General features: G+C 39.6%; 1 protein-coding gene across 2 annotated transcripts in view; it reads left to right on the forward strand.

Annotated features, from left to right (window-relative positions):
- Positions 1 to 14,405, forward strand: part of EIF2AK3 (eukaryotic translation initiation factor 2 alpha kinase 3) — an 82,938-nt gene that overhangs the window by 31,930 nt on the left and 36,603 nt on the right. For both annotated transcript variants that reach the window (XM_089656414.1, XM_089656415.1), the window contains exons 3-8: positions 5,481 to 5,675; positions 6,098 to 6,228; positions 7,539 to 7,773; positions 9,546 to 9,708; positions 10,966 to 11,106; positions 11,654 to 11,776. In XM_089656414.1, the coding sequence (XP_089512540.1) occupies positions 5,481 to 5,675; positions 6,098 to 6,228; positions 7,539 to 7,773; positions 9,546 to 9,708; positions 10,966 to 11,106; positions 11,654 to 11,776 (988 nt within the window). The remainder of the gene's footprint in view (positions 1 to 5,480; positions 5,676 to 6,097; positions 6,229 to 7,538; positions 7,774 to 9,545; positions 9,709 to 10,965; positions 11,107 to 11,653; positions 11,777 to 14,405) is intronic.

A 14,405-nucleotide genomic window follows, 5' to 3' on the forward strand; every position in this document is an offset into this window, starting at 1 on the left:
CTAGGGATGTATGATATAATTTGCCTAGATCTGAAAACCATCACGTACCTGAAGAAAGGGGAAAAAAAAAAGAAGTTAAAAACGAGTAAATATAATATACCTTTATCTATTTTTACTAATGCCAGCAGCATAGGGATTAAAAATCGTGTTGATTGAGAGAGTGACGTTCCACTTTAATGTCTCGGAGAAAAGGCTTATAAAGGAAAGTCTGACCCCAGGAACAGTCAAACAATATGAGGCAAGCCACATACAGAACGTTTCTGATTCATTTAGGAGATTTGCGGGGATCTTTTGTTGTCTTCTCCTGAACAGGAGATATTAGCGGAAGTTTAGGCTGCGTATTGTAAGTCTGTAAACAAACACTGCCCCCCCCCACCTATCTATGCTGTATAATGTTTGTGTGTACTCTTCAGTGCGCTCATGTGATGCAGAGGCAGCAGCTCCCCTGCGTCAGTGGTTGCTGCAAAGGGAGAGGTGGAAGGACCGACAATGCCGGGGCAATAGAAGCCGGCGGGTGATGTCATGGCTCCGGAGATTCAGCTCCATTGTCCAGCACTCTCTGATACAGGAGAATCAAAGCTTCTGCATCACATGACCAGACTGAAGTGAATTCAGGAAAAGGTACTCTCACACATTGTTTACAAACAGTATACAACATAGGTATTGCTGTTGGCAGCAACTCCAGGTTTGTGCTTGTGTGTCTAGTAATTTGAATATTTTTTTGGGGGAGGCATAAAATAAAATGTATTCTCCTAAAAAAAAAAAAAAAATAGCATTGCCTTCATTAAAATGTCTAATTTTTATCTGCTGTCACTGTAGAGAGGGTGCTTTCTTATATGTGGTAAATAAAACTATTTTGTTGAATGATATTTCATAGAACATCCAATAGAATAACATTCCATAGACAATCATTGTATCGTCTGAGCAGTGTTGAGATAGTCACATGATTGATGGTCCGTTTAGGATTTATCTTGATCTGCTCAAGATGAACTGTCCTTCTATTGCAGGGAATACACATCATCACTTAATCCTCATCTGTCAGGCAGCTTAATTATGTCTGTGGCGGAGTGTGACCCTGTGTGTTTGTGCCGCAGTCTCGGATCCTTTAATACGCAGCATTCTGCTGTCAGATCTGGTGACTCATTGGATTAAGAGATGAGGTAATGCTGTATACAGAGGGATGATGTCATCCTTCATTTGCAGGGGCTCCACACGCCACTCTTTGCAAGTGCCCCCCACTTTCCTTGGTCTCCAGGGCCCATGCAGAGCAGTGTGGTGCCACAGCAATGTGATTCATAAATATTCAAACACTCATTGACTGTGTGAAATACAGCAGCTGAGCACATCTGTCTCTTCCATTCTCCCAGTACATTACACACATCTAGGCTTTTGTATGCATTCTTTACTTGGCATATCAAGGAATTTGTTTATTGGAGTGCAGTGTTTGTGTATATAATTTTTTTTTTTTTGACTGCAGCCCATTTGAACCTTGTGCTCCATAGTTCATTTTACTTTTAAAGCCATTCTAAAGTCCTATTTTTTTTTTCTTCAAATAATAAACATATTCTACTTACCTGCTCTGGGCAATACTATTGCACAAATATATATATATATATATATATATATATATATATATATATATATATATATATATATATATATATAGTGCTAATATACTAAATAACACTAATAAATAAATACTACTGTCCAAAAATTATATTGTCCACAATAAAAAATAAAATATAATAAAATAAACAGAATAGACAAAAATCCTCCAGAAAGACAGTCCGCAAAAAGGCTTCCAGCCGAATGTAGATCCAGTGATTATGGAGATCGAACCTCAAAAAAAGAGAGAACTCACATAGTGTGATACCATAAAAACACATAAGGTAATATCAACATCACTGCAAAACGCATGTGAATCACACTAAACCACACGTGGTGACTCATGCAGGTGAGTATAATGTGAGCTGTGCCAACCGCTATAAACACTCTCATGCCGTGTGCAAACCATGTAAACACGTGTCCACTTCTAAGTGTAAGGATAAAACACCCTTACCAGAACATGGATATAACAAGCATGGAAGTCCCAATCCAAAAATGGCTTTTCAAACTTAGCAAGTGGGAAATTCCTCCTCCATTACCATATAGATTCCCTCCAAAGCTGAGCAGATTATACTGATAAAGTTCATGTAAATACTCATCCGGTCATGTTCTCAATGACTCCGGATAATGACACCACAAACAGCAATAGGAAGTTCTTCAATACCACATAAATTTTATTGCATAAATGTCACATCATATTAAAATTATGAACAGACCCTCCATAGATCCTCAGGAACACTCCTCCTGTGTCTGTGAATGGAATTTCCAGGATCCAAGATTGCCGACTGGCAACTTCCTGTTACTCAACGCGTCTTGACGTCACTTCCCTTTGACATGTTTCGTCACCTGACTTATTCATAAATACTATTGCACAGACCGGCTCCTAACCTCATTTTGGGGTCCCCTCCCAGCGCTGTCTGCCCCTCCTCTTTTCTGAGTATCCTCGTAGCGAGCTGTGTGCTTTGTGGGCACTCCTGCAGGCATGCTCCAGAATCGGGCTGCGTGCATTCAGAGACGCACACACCGTGCAGCTCAGACCTGCCCTCCCGCTTCATCCTCTCAGGATTTGATTAACAACAGCAGGAATCTACGGGTCCCCTTGCTGCCTTTGTGTCCTGTGAGAAGAGGGTGAGAGAGCAGCAATACTAATGACAAGTCCTTTGCTCTCTGCTTTTCCTTATTGAGCTCATCCTACAGAAACCTTTCTCAATCTGTGTACACGAGAGGATGACTAAAATAATTTTTAGGTCTCAGGGAACCCCTGCTAAAATTAGTCCATTGGTGGTATTTGGGGAAAATGCTCTTTATATTAGTGGTCAGCGGGAAGAGTTGCCCCCGTTACATCGGTAGCCAGAATACCACCTTTAAAGTGAGGTAAAAATATCATTGGTGTCATTCTGCTAGCTTGCCAAATGGTACTGGCCCCTGTACTATGCAGGCACCATCAGATGGGAGGTCAGTTAGCCACAGCTGAAGGAACCACAAGCAACCTCTGGAGGAACCCTAAGACTCACCAGGCTGCATTGTTTTTCCACAATAATGATCCCTTTTAGGAATTAATTTTAATTATAAGTCCACTTTAACCACCTCATGTCCAGACACTTATACCCCCTTCCTGTTCAGGCCAATTTTCAGCTTTCAGCGCTGTCACACATTGAATGACAATTATGCGATCATGCAACACTGTACCCATATGAATGTTTTTGAGACAGATAAAACTTTTATTTTGGTGGTATTTATTCACCACTGGGATTTGTTTTTTTTTTGTTTTTTTGCTATTTACAGTTGTGTTCAAAATAATAGCAGTCAGACATCACTAACCTGATCAATCACTGTTTTTGGTAGAAATGATATTTCTACATGGCAAATAATTTACTAGCAGGTGTAGTAGAGTAATAGAAATCCAACAGACCCAACAGTCATGACATGCATGCTGCGGATTCTGTGTAATTGAATCACTAATTGAAAGGGACATGTTCAAAATAATAGCAGTGTGGAGTTCTATTAGTGAGGTCATTCATTCTTTGAAAAACAGGTGGTAATTATTGCCCTTATTTAAGGAAGGAAGGCCGCAAATGTTGTACATGCTGGTTACAGTGCATTTCTCTCTGATATTCTGAGGAAAATGGGTTGTTCCAGACATTGTTCAGAAGAACAGTGTACCTTGATTAAAAAGTTGATTGGAGAGGGAAAACATATAAAGAAGTGCAGAAAAAAAATAGGCTGCTCAGCTAAAATGATCACAAATGCTTTAAAATGGCAACCAAAACCTGAAAGACGTGGAAGAAAGCGAAAAACTACCACTTGAATGGATAGAAGAATAGCCAAAATGGCAAGGACTCAGCCAACAATCAGCTCCAGGAAGATCAAAGAAGGTGTAAAGTTCCCTGTGAGTACTGTTACAATTAGAAGACGCCTATGTGAAGCCAAGCTATCTGCAAGAAGCCCCCGCAAAGTCCCACTGTTGAATAAAAGACATGCTGAAGAGGTTACAATTTGCCAAAGAGCACATTGACTGGCCTAAAGAGAAATGGTGCAACATTTTGTGGACTGATGAAAGTAAGATTGTTCTTTTTGGGTCTAGTGGCCGGAGACAGTTTGTCAGACGACCCCCAAACACTGAATTCAAGCCACAGTACACTGTGAAGACAGTGAAGCATGGTGGTGCAAGCATCATGATATGGGGATGTTTCTCATACTGCGGTGTTGGGCCTATTTATCGCATACCAGGGATCATGGATCAGTGATTCAAAGGAAAGCAAAATCTTCAAACATTTTTCAGTTTATATAGTGAATGTTTGAATTTGTAAAGAAGAATACAAACACTATTTTTTTGAACAGTCAAATATTCACTTTTCTTCAAATTTTTTAGAGGAACAACACTAATTTGATCTATTTTTCTTCATGTTTTGATTTGGAATAGAATGTGTAGTGTTCCCAATGCATTTGTGTGTATGGAAATAAAAGCTATTAGAAGGATTTTGAGCTTTATTCACTTTTTTCAACACACTGCTATTATTTTGAACACAACTGTACATACAAAATATACATATGCCATTAACATGGATTTGGTTGGATAAATGTATAGATTTAAACAGCATTGATTGGTTTGGTATTGGATTATTTTTGGTATAGCGCTGTTTTAGTTTTTGTCTTTGAACTATATTACACACAGATCCGTTCCATCATGTATGTACACCTGGCTTTCAATTTTTTTTTCCTTTTTGTAAAGCAGCAGAATTCTACGTGTCACTGCAGATAGTACACATGGTTGCTCTGAAGCTGAATAATTTGCAATAGAGAAGTGAAACAACCAGGTGTGTATGCACTGGTCCGATGCAGTTTCTGAGGAAAAACCAAGAAATAGAGAAGAACTGTGGAATGTAGTCCAATCATCCTGGGCTGGAATACCTGATCACAGGGGCCAGAAGTTGGTTGACTCCCTGCAACACAGATGTACAGCAGTTCTCAGAAACAGTGCTTATCTTGCACTGTTTGCTTACTACATCTTGCTTACTACTATTCATGTGATCACTGATCGGCCAATACAGTGATCGATGTTCCTCCGGACACAGCGGGCACCGTGCGCTCCCAGAGAGCGTGCACAGGCTTAAAATGCGGGCACTGTTTATGAATGGCAACCCACTCCTGGTTAACAGAGTAATTCACTTCTACTGAGCATATTACATTTTTTAGTCCTCTATGCATTTATTGAACTATTCTTCTAAAAGCAAATAGAACTTTTTTTTTTTTTTTTAATGTAACTTCTCAGAATATTTAATGGACTAAAGTGTAGAACTTTTTTTTTTTTTTTTCCTTTTTTATACAAGCTCTCTCAAATATTTTTTTTATTTTTCCTTTCTCTCTTGTCTTAGGTTTTTGGCAATAAAATGATTATCCCCTCTCTGGATGGAGATCTCTTTCAGTGGGATCGTGATCGAGAGAGTATGGAAGCTGTTCCGTTTACAGTGGAGTCTCTTCTGGAGTCGTCATATAAGTTTGGTGATGATGTTGTGTTGGTTGGAGGAAAGTCCCTTACGACCTACGGGCTCAGTGCTAGCAGTGGCAAGGTGAATCTCGACCCACTCACTTTTTCCCACATTTAGCCCTGGTTCACCTCTGTTCAGCTTGTCATGTGATTTAACAGTTTCACATTGCATGACAAGTCTCACCCTATTGTCTGCAATGGAACTGTTCAAATCTGTGCAACTCCATCGAAGTTGCACCGATTTGGAAAGTAGCACCTTCAATATGTTTTATGATTTCAGGTGGGACTTGCATAGACATCTGTGTATGAAGTCGCACATATGTCTGCCAAGTCGCACCTGAAATCCCACTGATGTGCAACTTTGAAATCATGTGACCTCACTTGAAGTCACACGATTTCAAAGTTGGATCTGGTTTGAACCAGTGCTTATCATGTGACAATATTCAGTGAAGTTTCTATGTTGGCATGTATTATATACAAATATGCTTTACAATGTTACTCCAGGTGAAATATGTCTGCTCAGCCATGGGCTGTCGTCGGTGGAATGAAGAAGAGGTGGAGCAGGATGATGTTCTTTTGTTGCACCGGAAACAGAAAACAGTGCGTGCTGTGGGGCCTCGCAGTGGGAGCGAAAAGTATGTTTAACAGACCTAAGCTGTTTATCATGCGGTATTTTAGCTAGATGTTCTAATTTATACTGTATATACATGCATGCTAATGCAGCGTTCATGGAATTATGGAATGGTTGTGTTTTGTGTTTTTTCTTTTGTTTGTTTTTATTAAAGGATAACTATCCTTTTTGTGACAATGGCACCCTAGGCAGCTAACTTTCTGCATACTCGCTTTAAAATAAAACTTTATGGGCTTAGATTCTGATTAAAAATACAGTCTGACAGGATGGTCACCTGACATACCCTCCCCACGTTTTGAGTAACTTGCCTGCCCTGAGAGACCAGCATAAAGCGCATGGTGGACAATTGAAAAGAAGTGTATGCGGCTTGTGAACAATGGTTTATGTTTGCAGTTTTGGAAGCACATCTGCTGCCAAGCACCTACCATGGCAAAGGTTGATTATCCAGCACCAGGGTGTGTTGCAGATTTTAGTACATCTAAGGCATAGTCGGAGTGGGATTGCTCATTGTCACGTTGGCTATTGTCAGGCAGATGTGATACAGCTTATCCCCATGTCCAGCAGATGTGATACAGCTTATCCCCATGTCCATTAGTCCCAGGATTACAGAAAAATTGTTACAGAAACAATTGAGTACTGACGTGATACTTTTTTATTTGCACTAACATACAATTTTGAGGACAAGCTTTCGGGGTATGTCCCCTTCTTCAAGGTCCAGGCAGTACTACTACAAAGTTTTAGAAGAATATTAGAAGAAATGTTGAAAGGGGGAGGATAAAAAAAAAAACCTTCCCCTTTCAACATCTCTTCTAACATTCTGCTAAAACTTTGTAGTAGTACGGCCTAGACCTTGAAGAAGGGGACATACCCCGAAAGCTTGTCCTCAAAATTGTATTTTAGTGCAAATAAAAAAGTATCACGTCAGTACTCAATTGTTTCTGTCGCAAGTGCACTAATATGGCTACAATCACCTCAAGAAAAATAGTTAAAAATAAATATATATAAAACCTTTTGTGTGCCAGCTATATAGCACTAGCTATGTAGTATGTTTTAGTGACTCATTTGTCTTAAAAACGTAGCCTACTTAAAACTGATATCTAAGAGATCTAGATATTTGTTTTTTTATAATTTGTTTTCTAAGATTTTATTTAGATGTTTGGCAGCTTTTAGTATCACATTCTAGCTAATTCTATTTTAGTTATTCCCTTCACCCACCTGCAGTAATTTTTAGGGTAGGGCTTTTTTTTGATGTGAGCTTCACTTCATGTAAAGATGATATTTGATGATTTATATTTGACATCCCGTGTACCATAGGTGGAATTTTAGCGTTGGGCATTTTGAGCTGCGCTACATCCCTGACGTTGACCCAGGAGTGGGGTTCATTGCAGGGCAACTGGAACCCAGTGGGGGCACAGACGAATCAAAAATCATTTCTGACATTGATGAGCAGGAAACCGGAACAAAGGACGTAGTCATTAAAGTGTCTGTGGCTGATTGGAAGGTCATGGCCTTTAACAGAAAACTGGGAAGCCTAGAGTGGGAGCACCAGGTACAACCAACATATTATGTATATGCTGAATGCATAGGTGGAGTGTGTGTTTTGTATGTAGTGTTCTAAACCAAAATGTAAAAAAATCATACATTTAAAAATATTGCGGTTTACCAGTCCTTAGCTTTAGTGGCTGTGTTTTTTTTTTAGGTCCTTCCAATGTGCTCATTCTCATTCAACACTGTACTTTTGTCCTGGTAGTTTGGCATACAGTCTGTTCAGCCCAGCTGAATAAAACATAACAAGAGGGTGTGCTTTGCCTCACCCTTCCGTGCTACATTACAGTGTAATAAATGAACTAGTCAGCATATCCATATTCCACCATCTGCTTAATTACAGTCATAACAATACATTGTTCTGTGCATTATGACAAAATTCAATATAACCTTTCACTTGCGGGGTTATTCCTCAAATTCATAAAGCCCTTTTCCAACCTCAATTGCCCAAAATAAAAAGGGAAAACTCACTACTATCAAGCATCCTTAGATGTGGTGCCTGCATTAGTTTCTTTGTTTCAGGCTTTTTTCTCTGCGTTTTCAGCTGGTGATTCTTCCAGTAATACACTTGTATTTCTGTGACAACCTTTAATTTTGCATACTTTATCTGTGGAAAAGCAGCATTGTCACCCTAGAACAGGAATTTTTTTCCCTTCCCTCATGTAGTATTACCACAGGCATGTGAAAGTGTGTTGCATTTAGGTAGCCCATCCATTCTGAAAAATTCTGCCAGCAAGAAATGCACAGGTGTTGCCTTGAGGGTGTCATTCAGAATTTTTGATTTTTTGCTGCTGATCTTGTGTTACCACTCGATGCTTTAATAAGCTGCAAAATGTGCATTTTACCACAATGCACCAATGTGAAGCCAGCCACTGCATAGAGCAGTGTTTACTTTTTTTTTTTTTTTTTTCCGTCAAGGCACCCTTTAAAATTATGGACAGTCTTGAGGCACCCCATTATAAAATGTAATCCACTATTGTAATAGTTTTACATAATGTGTCAACATCCACACACGTAGAACATTAGAGGTAATTTATTCTTCCAAATCAAATACACTTTTGCACACTGGTACTGACTAATATTCCAATGATTCTCTTCTCCCTATGTTTTTTCTCTATCACTGAGCTAATGTGATCCCAGTGCTGCTGGAGAGGGGCAGAGGAGTGTCAAACAAGGATGTTGTGCAGATGACCAACATCCTCCTTAGCAACTGATATTGGTTGTTGGGATGCCAGCAGCTAGAAGGTCACAATGGTGCATAATGAAATCCGTTGCTTTGTGTAACCAAGAGGCAGGCTTGATCAACCTCTGGCTTGTACACAATTATTGGACAATTTTTAGGCATTTTGCCAAGGCACCCCTGAAGAAACCTCAAGGCACCCCAGGGTTCTGTGCACCCTGGTTGAAAAAGGTTGGCATAGAGAATGTCCAGTATGCTGTGTATCATTGTCCACCCTGAAATGACAGATTTGCACTGAGATAAGAGAAGCGTAAAGCACAATTATGCTGAAGTGGTTAGCAGAAGGAACAGCGTAAGTGAATATAACTGCCCCTGTAGAAAAGTAATTATAGACTAGACACAGGAACAAATGCATTGGTAAGGGTTTTTAAGTTAAGCTGCTTACATTTTTACATTGACGGTTTCTCAGTCCTGCTTTTTCCTTCTGTAGTCTAAACCTACATTTGTCTCTAGTCTTTCAGATATATATAAATTATACATGCTACCTTTCATGCAGAATTGTGGATAAATGGAGAAAATGTCTTATTCTTATGTAGTTCTGCACTCCAATCGCTTCAGCCTGGTTGGTTAGAGATGGGAAGGTCTTTCCTATAAGTCTGTTTGATGACACAAGTTATACCTCAGATGAAGATATTATGGAGGATGAGGAGGATATTGTAGAAGCAGCTAGAGGAGCTACAGAGTCCAGTTTCTACCTGGGTAAGTGGCAAGATTTCCATGTTCTATGGGCCATCTGTGTGATATTGACATGTTATTCTGTGCTTATTTTTAGTATGCGAATACTACAACCTGGAGTAGCCTGGGACCATTATGTTGTAGTGGAGACGCAAGTTCTAGTGGCAGAGTAGTCACTCGAAATTTCTACCAGGGAGAAAGGCTGAGTTAGAACAGTGGTATATAGAAACAATGGGTGGAATTAACAAAGAGTGATGCAAGCACAATGCTTGTGCTACTCTTGTAAACATAAAAATGGAGCAGATGCTGCTCCTATTTAACAAAGGGGCTCAAAGCCCTTCGTTAATTAAGAGCGATCCGTTTTGTGGCTCTGACAGATGCAGCACAGAGAATGGAGATCAGGAGCTGCAAGCCTTGATTTCTCTGCTCATTCCCACCCCCAGCTCTGCTCGTGTATTGTTATCACTGCACAGGCAGAGTGAGGGAAGTGCGAGCTATTGGCAAACAGGTCACATCCCATACTACAAGGTCACACCTGGCAGGAATCTGTAACAGTTTTCTGTATGGAAAACTGCTGCATTTCCTCTGTTAATTAGGTGAAGATCTCTGTAGGCTTCTATTTCACTCTGAAATAGAAACTGGCATGGGTGGCGCATATGGACCTGAAACAGGTGTATCTGCTTAGTTAAGGTGGAACTTTAGTAATAAAATTGAAGTCCTACTAGATCACTTTATGCTAGCCCCTTTTGCAGGTATAGCTACGTTAGACAACAGTGCCTATAATCCAGTAATACACTGTCACAATCTGCTCTGCGCAAGCTCAGTTTCTCTCTATTTTTTGGCACTGCGCCGAAAATGTAGAGGCCGATCTTCTGCCAGCTTGATGATTTACTGTTGCTCTGGGCTTCAGCAAAATAAAAATGGCAGCCTCTGGCAATAAGAAACAGGAACAATGCTGGAGGGGATTTACAACACATACTGGGACACCATTTGTTTTGTTTTTTGTAAATCGAATTGTTATGGACAAAGTCCTGCTTTAATGTGGCGCACTCCATTTCTGACAGTTTATAATGGCGCAGGGAGTTTAGTTAAACTTCTAGAATGTTTTAAAACAATTCCTCATCCTACACAGGCTTAATAATAATTAAAAATATTTCTATTATACTTCCTTTGATGTGAGCAACATGTTGTCCTATTGACTACCATTCTTATGCTTGTCAAATTTGCTTCTGTTGTACAACGGATGTTTAAATATGACATGCCTCGTTGGTTGTTTTTTAGGGATGTATCGTGGACAGCTGTATCTGCAGTCATCTGTCCGGCCGTCTGAGAAATTTCCAGTTAATCCCACAGCCCTGGATACAATGAAGGATAAGCATGCCATTATATCACTGCCAAGAATCAAATGGAAGCCATTGATTCGTAAGTGCTGCTTTATTTCCTCTCTTGGTGTTTGCTTCTAACCATTTCAGAATAGAATGGAACTAAGGACTGCTCTTTGAAAGACTTGGTATAATCGCAATGCGGATTAGCTACACCTCCATAGCATGTCAATGTATGCATGTATTTATTTTGCTTATTTGCAGCTCCTCTAGTTTGAGCTTTGTCAGTTTCTTATACCTGTATATATCTGGAGAATAAAAACCAAACAGAGCTTCTAAAACCTTCCTCTTTTTTGTGATTTTTTTTTTTTTTTTTTTAAGTGGCTATCAGATTCCTTTTTTTATTAGATTATAATTTAGTTAAGGGCCCTTTCACGTGAACATTCAGTCTAAATCCATCTGTTTTTCAGATCGATCCAGACTGAGCCATAATCTATATGGGTGGGCGGATGTGAATTGTCATATGTCTTGCATTTAAGTCCCCTTTTATCTGCTGAAAATTACTGAAAAGATCTGCATCTTAAATTTATTATGTAGAGATTGCAATCATTAACTTGATATCGGTTTGTTTATTTTGTCTTCCCCAGACTCTCCCTCTAGGACTCCAGTGTTGGTTGGTTCTGATGAGTTTGATAAATGTCTCAGCAATGACAAGTTTTCCCATGAGGAGTACAGCAATGGGGCGCTGTCTGTGCTGCAGTATCCATACGGTAGGTTTACACCCCACCTCAGTTTATAATATGACTGTAAACAAGTGTGTTTTTTTTTTTTTTTTTTTTTATTCTTTTCCCCTCACACATTTGTGGTGCTATACAGAGTGCCACCATACTTTTTCTGAACTGTGTTGTATTTAAAAAATTAATTGTATTCCACCCACAAGAAGTCCTAAATGGAAAGGAGCTCACACCACAGACCCCAGATAGAAGTATATAGTGTAGCATGTTTTATTAAAAAACTCTATTAAGTACTTGCCCTCCAGAGTATTTACCCCCTTCCTGACCAGGCCATTTTGTGTGATACGGTGCTGCGTTACTATAATTGACAATTGTGTGGTCATGCAATGAAGCATTCAAATTAAATGTGTCCTTTTTTCCCACAAATAGAGCTTTCTTTTAGTGGTATTTGATACCACCTCTGTGTTTTTTTTTTTTATTTTTTATTTTTTGTGCTATTAAAAAAAAAAAGACCAACGAATCTGAGGAAAAAAAAACTATATTTTTGACTTTCTGACTTTTTTGCTATTAACCATGTCCAGTAAAAAAAATGTAAAAAATCAAATTTCGTCATAAAATGTCTTTGCTAAAAAAAAAAAAAAAAAAATCCCAGTCCATGTAAATTAATTGGTTTACATGAAAGTTAAGCATCTGCAAATGGCGGTATAGATACTGCAATTTTCTTTTTTTATATATACTAGTAATGGCAGTGATTAGCGATCTATTGCGAGATTGTGGCAGGCATTCCGACACTGACTGTCACTGACATCCCCAGTGACACCAATAGAGTGATCTGTGCTAATAAAAAGCACTGACACTGTAGTAATGGCACTGGGCAGGAAGGGGTTAACATCTGGGGTGATCAAAGAGTTAACTGTGTGTTGTGTTTTATTGTGTAAGCACATTGCTTTGTATTGCTCTGCTATGCAGATCAATACAAAGCAGTGTGAAGGAGCTGATGGGAGAGATCTGTCTTGTTTACATACTGTTCTCTTCCTTGTCGGTGATGCACGGCAATCACCGACCGCGACCTGGTGATCGACCGTTGAGGCCGCCAATGGCGGCTCACGTGCCCCCTACCCAGAAATGCAAAATCACGTGTGTGAATATATACATGATTCTGCACACCCCTGCCGCCCTGTAGCAGTATTTCTGCTATAGGGTGGTGGGAAAACGGTTAAACGAAGCTAAAAACAACCACGTGGATGCATCAAACAATTTGTCTGGACTTACAGAGATGTTAGCTGCTCCGAGTACTGGAACCGGCTGCGTGACTTCAGCATGTGTCATTCAGCGATTTGGAAGCCTTGAGGCTATTTAAGGGTGATTATGATTGACATCGACAGTAGGCATATCTCCTGAGGACGTGCTGCGTACGAAACGCTTTGGGAGGGGCCTTACGTGCTGACATTGTGCCACCGATTCCGGTACTTGGAGCGGCGGTCATCTCTGTAAGTACAGACAGATTGATGCATCCATGTGGTTGTTTTTAGGTTTGTTTTAATAGTTGTGTTTTTTTTTTTTTTTAAATAAAACATACTACACTATATACTTCTATCTGGGCTATGTGGTGTGAGCTCCTTTTTCCATTTAGGACTTTCGAATAGGTGATAAGGGATTGGAACACTGGAATTACTACGCTGGCTATGATACATGCATTTGTATTCTAGCCCTCTGGTGAGTGCATATGGGTGAAGACGTGCACAGTGCTGGTGATACGGGGAAGAAGATTTTTTGCCCTCTTTTTCTGAACAGTTTTGGACACTATATGAATTTGGATATACACTTTGATTGGACTTTTTTTTTTTTTTTATCACTTTTTGATCTATATTTGTAGTATCAGTCCATATGGGATGCATGGATTGATATTGGGGGTGATCTTCTTTGCACATAAATCATGTATTAATAATATTTTCATGCATATGGATATTTTATTTAGTGTGTGTGTGTGTGTGTGGGATGACACCGTGTAGATCTTGTGAAGTTTATTCCATAAACTGAGAGAATCTTACAACAATGAACATCGGATAGGTCAAAAGATCATAATGTGATCTGCTTCCTTAAGACATGAGGCTAGAAGCTGAAATGCATTACTTGGAAATGAATATAAGAGTGGGTTATCTATACAGCAAGAACTAAACCAAAGGAAAGGGAGGAGCAGAGACCAAATACGAAGAACACTCCAGAGGGTGCTAGGTGTTTCTTGAGAATTGAGCATTTTCAGCCTCGAAGATAAGTTCCCACTGACACCAACATAGCTATCTGGGGTAGTTCTTACCAATGTCCACAAGTATAAGGCGCATTCTTCTCACAGTCCATCACACTAATGTATCATGAGTTGTACACTATAGTAATTTTTTACAGGGGTTCCCTGAGAATGGAAAGTCATTTCAAGGGTTCTTCTATGTTGAGAAGGTTGGAAAATCCTAGTATAGAGTTATGTTTTGGCAGCGGGATAGGAACTTCCTGTTCTGCACTTGGAACAAAATCAAGGCGGACTGAGTGCTACTCAGCCATTCGCAGGGAGCTTTGTATTCATAGAATATGCTGTGGTGGAGGTGGAGATCATGACTTAATCGACTCACCAATCTGTCTCAGCCAGTCAGGGGAAGCTTTGTATTCATTC

This window comes from Staurois parvus, unplaced genomic scaffold, assembly GCF_062004578.1.
Source record: "Staurois parvus isolate SC_StPar_1 unplaced genomic scaffold, SC_StPar_1.0 ptg000903l, whole genome shotgun sequence".
Classification (NCBI taxonomy): Eukaryota; Metazoa; Chordata; class Amphibia; order Anura; family Ranidae; genus Staurois; species Staurois parvus.